The 7,500-nt window shown below is 39.1% G+C and overlaps 1 protein-coding gene across 1 annotated transcript in view; it reads left to right on the plus strand.

Moving 5' to 3' along the window:
* MON2 (MON2 homolog, regulator of endosome-to-Golgi trafficking) overlaps positions 1–7,500 on the plus strand; it is a 111,401-nt gene that overhangs the window by 59,920 nt on the left and 43,981 nt on the right. Inside the window, 4 exon segments of the mRNA XM_023518411.1 lie at positions 252–353; positions 1,409–1,519; positions 3,672–3,847; positions 5,809–5,971. Coding sequence (XP_023374179.1) covers positions 252–353; positions 1,409–1,519; positions 3,672–3,847; positions 5,809–5,971 — 552 coding nt within the window.

A 7,500-nucleotide genomic window follows, 5' to 3' on the forward strand; every position in this document is an offset into this window, starting at 1 on the left:
CTTCTAGTATAGTTTCTGGATCTTCATCTTTTCCCTGTTAAACATTCTCTTCCCAACCAAAGTTTTCAGTTAGGAGCTATTCTGGATACTTAAGGGTGGCAAGAAGACTTGTTTCATGATATCTGACATTTTGTCATATTTATTACTAACTTCATATTAACTCATCATGCTTTATTTTTATTCATGCTCTTCAGAATGTTCTGTTTTATTTTCAGTCAGAGTACTGAGTGTGCAATGTGTTTTCTTCTTAGGAACCATCTCTTTTTGCTGTTGCCAAATTGTTAGAAACTGGTCTAGTTAATATGCACCGAATAGAAATTTTATGGAGACCTCTAACTGGCCATCTGCTTGAGGTAAAATCTCTTTCTTAAAATTATAATTTTTTAATAGACATGAACTTTTGATGATTTCAGATGCCCATTGAAAACATCAGCATTAACAGTCTTTTTCTTTCCTGATCCTGCACTTGCCTATGTATTTTATGAAGGATTAAAGTTGTGTAGTAACTAATTTGGTGAAGGAGTGGAGTGCTTTTAATGGCTGGAAACGGGTGAAACTTGAAGGTGAGAAATACCCGTGAAATCAGCTGTTAGCTTGGGACCTATTCTACATACGGTCTGTTGGTCCCCCTGAGTTTCAGGCAGTTCTGAAACATCGGGACAGCTGGGGGTGAGCGTTGGTGTGAATACCACAAACTCACGGCCTTCGCTGTGGTTATGAAATAGCTTTCTACAGAGGGAATACCTAGGTGGTATCACTGATTATAGACAGTGCTGGAGAATCTTACCTGAATTTCCACTGCCTTGTATCCAAATTGGGTGATTCTTAGTAATCGGCTGCTGCTGAATAATGGCAGCTCCTGTCATTTATTTGTACAGGGCTTGCACAGCTTGGGGTTAGGTCACCATGGTCATTTCATGTTATTCTAGAAACTTGATAACATCATTATTCTTAGGTAAAAAACAGATGGATGCGAGAGTTTTTTCATTTTGGGGGGATTATTTTTATGAATGATTGAAGGATGGATGTAGATTTCATTATTGGATGGTGTCATCTCTTGTCAACAAGTAAAGTTAGTGTTTTAAGTTTAGTCCATTGCTCATGAGGGTCCCTTTAACGGGAACGTTCCCAGCTTCTCTGCTGTGCTGACACTTCGTTTACTTTTCTCTAACTTCACTTGGCTTCCTCTCTTTTGTTCTCTGCTGCTTCCTCTTGGTCCTATTCAGAAGGTAAGCTGACTCACATTTTAGATATAATTTTTTCTCCAGCCCTTATTAAACATCAGATAAAACTTTTAAAATGTGAAAAGAACCGAAAACAAAGTTTCCATGTTCCTTTTCTTGAACTGTTGTGTGATTCTTAGCTCTAACGATTCAGCGTTTGATTTGGTTAACTGTCTGTACTTCAGGTGTGCCAGCACCCAAACTCCCGAATGAGAGAGTGGGGAGCAGAAGCTTTAACTTCCCTGATTAAAGCAGGATTAACATTTAACCACGATCCTCCGCTTTCACAAAACCAGGTAAAAACAAAAACAAAAAAAACCCTTATCTCATTATTTTAAAAGAATGTTTAATATAAAATTATCCTTAATATAAAATCATCCAAATAGATGATTTTTCTTTATATATCAAGTGGGTGATACTCTGGTAGTGTTTTTTTAAACGTATTATTCTATTTTATATGTAGATCCTGGATCCCTTACAGAAGGTGTGAGATTTTTAGGGTTGTCATTTTAAACACCTTGTAAGTGACACTGCACTGATTAAAGGAGCTGGGATTGGGCTCTTGGTCTGCAGGTGTCTCTCTCTCCAGGCAGTGCCGAGGGTTGTTTCACGGCCTCTTTTGCTTTGGTCCTTAGTGGCCTCTGAGTTTATTCCTCTCCCTGCCCTTATATGAGGAGAAAACAAGTGTCAGGAAAGGCACGCACAAGGAAAAGGGTGTTTGTTTTTAATAATTTAAAGTTATCTTATGCTTACAGCTTACTTTGTCATGAATTCTTTATCCTAACTTTATCATTCATATATATCTTACACGCATTTTTAAAAAGTCTACCAGAATTGTATTTCTGGACTGAGCAGAAATGTGGCATCAGTAACTGTCCCCATGGCCCTCATCACTTTGTGGGATTCTAGCTGTATTCCACAGGTCTAGCTCACATGTCATCCTTAAGTTCAGCTCCCAGAATGAATGAAGGACAAGAAAGGGGAGCTGACACAGAGCTTACAGAGCTTAGCTTTTACTGAGTTCGTAGTTTTTCGTAGTGCAGTTTAATTTTTTTTGCAATTTTTGGCCAGGGCTGGGTTTGAACCTGCCACCTCTGGCATATGGGGCCGGCACTCTCTCCTTTGAGCTATGGGCGCTGCCCTACAGTTTAATTTTTTTGAAAAGAAAACACTTTTCATTTATTTTAATATCCTCAATGTCCAGTTTAATACTTGGCACATACTGAGAACTTAACAGATGTTTATTCAGTAAACCAAATAAATGAATCCTTGGAAAGAAGAAAGTTAAAAATGAAGCAAATGCTTTGAGATGCTGAAAGGGATAGAACAGAGTATTCTTATGTTATTTTATTTTATTTTTTTAGAGACAAGGTGTTGCTCTGTGACCCAGGCTAGAGTTCAGTGGCACAGTTGTAGCTCACTGCATTCCCAGACTCCTAGGCTCAGCAGTCCTCCTGCATCAACCTCCCAAGTAACTAGCGTTACAGGGCATACCACCATGCCCAGCTAACCTTTTCATTTTTTGAGAGATAAGGTCTCACTCACTGTTGTCCCAGCTGATCATGAACTCCTGGCTTTAAGTAATCCTCATAGCTCTGCCTCCCAAAGCACTGGGATTGCATACATGAGCCACCATGCCTGGCCAGAAGGCTTTTTCTTTTTTAATTCTCCAACAGATTTTGTAGTTCTGTGTCATCTTTGTTAACATCTGTGCTTACTCCTTTTTTAGTAGTATTATAGCTTCTATTGTTATATCACACTTGAGGATTTCAAATTTAAATTCACATGGTATACATTAAGGATGATTTTAGAAACTGAGGATTGTTTTGTCTCTCCAGTACAGATAGAGATATAATTCCTTCAGTGAAATATACATGGGTCTGTAATCAGTATCTTTTTTTTTTTTGAGACAGTCTCACTTTGTCGCCCTGGTAGAGTGCCATGGTGTCACAGCAGCAACAACCTCAAACTCTTGGGCTTAAGTGATTCTCTTGCCTCAGCCTCCCAAGTAGCTGGGACTACAGGCACCCGCCACAACACCCAGCTATTTTCTGTTGCAGTTGTCATTGTTGTTTAGCTGGCTCGGGCAGACCTCAAACCTGCCAGCCTTAGTATATGTGGCTGGTGCGGTAACCACTGTGCCAAGGATGCTGAGCCTGTAATCAGTCAGTATCTTTTAAAGTAAGATAATTACTTTACCCATTTACCCCACCCCAAATCTAATTTCTTGAAGACTGATTTTTTTCTTCTATTTGAAAATAGAGATAAATGACAAAATAAACCTTTAATGGTTATTGTTAGCGAGAACTCACATTTGATGTCTGTTTCAGTAGAAAAATTTCTAATTTATCATATTAGTCTGAGTAAATTTAAACTTAAAAAGCAGTAGCAAAGCATTCCTGTCTTTTTATACTTTTTTTCCTAATGAGTTTTTTGCCTCCTTTGCAGAGGCTGCAGTTGCTTTTATTGAACCCATTGAAGGAAATGTCCAATATCAACCACCCAGATATTCGACTCAAGCAGCTGGAATGTGTGCTGCAGATTCTGCAGAGCCAGGGAGACAGTCTCGGCCCTGGGTGGCCGTTAGTGCTCGGAGTCATGGGAGCGATCAGAAATGACCAAGGGTAAGTGTATAAAATTAATACTAAAAAGGTAGAGGTAGAAAGGGAATCAGTCCATCCTAAAATCTTACAGTAGTGGTAATTTTTTATGTATGCTCTTCCTGCTGAAGTCTAAGACCTATAATACTTTTTCTTAACTCTACCCTCAAGTGACTATCAGGAATTTTTAAGGATTATCTTCTTTTACCTATCTTTGTTTTGGAAGGATGGGAAAATTGTATTTATTTGACATCCAAAAATACAAGGTTTTATTAGAGACAGAGTCTCACTTTGTTGCCCTTGGTAGAGTTTCATGGAATCTTAGCTCACAGTAACCTCAAGCTCTTGGGCTCAAGTGATTCTCTTGCCTCAGCCTCCCAAGTAGCTGGGACTTACAGGTGCCCACCACAATGCCTGACTAGTATTTTTAGAGATGGAGTCTTGCTTTTGCTTAGGCTGGTCTCAAACTCGGGAACTCAAGTGATCCACCTGCCTCAGCTTCCCAGAGTGCTGAGATTACAGGCGTGAGCCACTGCGCCCAGCCCAAAAATACAGAGCTGTTATAATGAGATAAACGAATCAACCTAACAAATTTTATGACATATCAAAAGACTGGGTTTAGTTTCCCTAAAGAGAATGATGTGAAATAGTGTTTAGAGCTTAACTTGCCTATATATATTGGGAAATCTAAGAAATAGCTTGAAATGACTTTATTAATTTCTTTATTTATTAAACATTTCTCCTTTGCTTAATGCATTCCAAATACTATGCTTGCTGGTTATTCTGATTACATAGCAAAATACCTCCTGCCCTGGTGGTATAATCCTAGTACAGAAGTGCAGTCATGTACTACGGTGATGTATGACAGTGGCCCGTAGAGTACAATACTGTATTGTCACTGTACCTTTTCTGTGTTTATATAGTGTTCAGTGTGTAAAATAATTGGCATAGTTTCAGTTGCCGTGCAGCCAGCAGCAGTGGCTGGGGGTGTGGCTGTGTGTCTGTATGGCAGGTGTGCACTGGGAGATGTGCAGACGTTGGATAATTTGTAATTCTACAGCAAGACTCACACTGTCTTGCTTTGATGGCTAGGGGTTTTATATGCATGAGACAATTAGGGAAATTAATTGTTCTTCAGTACTTGCAGTAACAAGTTTTCTTAAGTAGAGTAGAATACTGAGATGATTAAAGTGACAAGAGATCAACTTTAGAGCAAACTTAAGTTTCTTCTTTCAACCTAAAATGCAATGAGCAAAAGAGGACATTTGTAATAAGAATGAAATGAATTAGTGCATGTAAAATACTTAGAAAGTGTATGAAACGCTGAGTACTCAGTAATGTGAGCTGTTGTCATTGCCATTTTCACTATTATTTTTTACCACCAGAATTTTTTTACAAAACCAAATACTCTCTTTGTTTGAAATTCAAAATGTACTTTTGTCTCACAAACAAGTTGTAGAATTTTGTATTCCTTTGATGATCTGAGTGAGATACAGTATGGACATGCCCTGTGGGGGAGCTAGCTGTCATTTTCATTTTCTGAGTTAAGAACGAAAGAGCTCATTCCGTGCATTAAGCTGAGTGCATCGATGTGTGTGAGGCACCGCGTAGTCCTGGGAATACGGTGGGGAACGGAACTGCGGCCAGTTTCCCCTTCCCATTCGTTGGTTCAGTTTTCTTTGGTTGCAAATAGAAATAGAAATAATATGGTGTTAGTATGTGTTTTCGTTTCCTTTGTTAACCTATTTTTATTTCTTAATGTATCTTTTTTACATTTATCTAAATACTGAAGTACTGTGATGCATTTTAGAGGTTTTCTTGTTGTTTGTTTTTCTTTTTTTATTGAATGGTAACATTAATGCAATTCTGGGGTATAGTGGGTTTTCTTGTTTTAATTGGAAGCATTTTACTTGATTCAAATTATCGTAAGATATGTGCTTTTATAGTTGCATTTTAATCCGTATCCATTTCTTTTACCTTTTCAGCGAATCCTTGATCCGAACTGCATTCCAGTGTCTTCAGCTGGTTGTGACAGATTTTCTACCAACAATGCCTTGCACCTGCCTGCAGATAGTTGTAGGTGTTGCAGGTAGCTTTGGTCTTCATAACCAAGAACTTAATATTAGCTTAACTTCAATAGGGTTATTGGTGAGTATCACTGGCTTTCTTATGATAGTGTGATTTAGAAATCACTGTTAAGCAGTTGGGAGTGAAAGTTAAACATGGCATTTAGCTCTCTATGGGAATTGTTTAAATGACCTAGTCTAAGTATCAAACCTACATCACATGTCTCAAAAAAAAAAAGTCATTAACAGGAGACTATTTGAAATAATTTTCATACATGGAGTTGAACTGTGGGCTTTTGCAAAAACTTTGAGAAAAAATCCTCATGAGAGGCTTTAATGATGGTGCACACGGGGGAAGCCTGTTGACTGTGAGGGATAATCGATGTGAAATAGGACTTTGGTGGCAGCGTTTCATTTCCTGCTAGTCAGTGACTGAAGCTTCAGTGAGAGGCTTTACTCTCTACGTAGTCCTGCAGTCTGGAAACTCTGCCCTGTTAGCCATTAGGAGACGTCTCGTCATGGAAGAGCCTGGCTCTGCAAACAGGTACACATGTGTTTTAATTCCGATCGACTTGGGTTAATTGTTAAATTTTAACCTCTTGAACCTCATTTTATGCGTTTAGAATATGGAAGTGCAGGCACACCGTGGTGGTGCTGTGGGTTTGGTTACAGACCACAGTAAAGCAGATATTGTAATAAGTCACACTGAGCTTTTGGCCTCCCAGTGCATATAAAAGTTACACTGTACCGTAGTCTGGTAAGTTTCCAGTAGTATTATGTCTAAAAAGTGTGTATACCTTAATCTAAAAATAATTCATTGCCAAAATAATTTATTTGCACATTCAGTGAGTCTCATATTTTTGCTGGTAGATGGCCTTGCCTCAGGTTAAAAAGGGTGGTGGAGGCTGACCAGGGTGGTGGTTGTTGAAGGTGGGGGTGGCTTTCTTAAAATAAGACAACAGTGAAGTTTGCTGCATAGATTGACTCTTCCTTTTACAGAAGCTCTCTCTGTAGTGTACAGTGCTGTTTGGTAGCATTTACCCACAGTTGAACATCTTTCAGAATTGGAGTCAGTTCTCCCAACCCCTGTTACTGATCAGCTAACTTTATGGAATATTCTAAAATCTAAATCTTTTGTTGTCATTTCAACAATGTTGCTAGCTTCTTCACCTGAAGAAGATTGTAACTCAAGGAAAAAACTTTGTTTGCTCTTACATGAGAAGCAGTTCCTCATCCGTTCAGGTTCCATCCCGAGCGGCCAGCAGTTACTCACCTCTGCAGGCTCCACCTCTGACTCTGCTTCTCTTGCTGTTTCCACCACATCTCTGATGATTTCCTCCACTCAAGGCTTGAACCTCTCAGTCATCCTTGAGGATTGGAAGCAACTTCTTTCAAATGCCTATTAATGTTGATTTTTTACCTCTTCCCATGAATCACCAGTGCTCTTCGTGGCATCTAGAATAGTGAATCCTTTCCAGAAGGTTTTCAATTTACTTTGCCCAGATCCATCAGAGGAATCATTATCTTTGGCAGCTGTAGCCTTGCAGAATGTATTTCTTAAGTGAGAAGACTTGAAAGCTGGAATTACTCCTTGATCCCTGGGCTGCAGGA

The sequence above is a fragment of the Otolemur garnettii genome, unplaced genomic scaffold (genome assembly GCF_000181295.1).
Source record: "Otolemur garnettii isolate 467f Iridium unplaced genomic scaffold, OtoGar3 scaffold00138, whole genome shotgun sequence".
In the NCBI taxonomy this organism is placed as follows: Eukaryota; Metazoa; Chordata; class Mammalia; order Primates; family Galagidae; genus Otolemur; species Otolemur garnettii.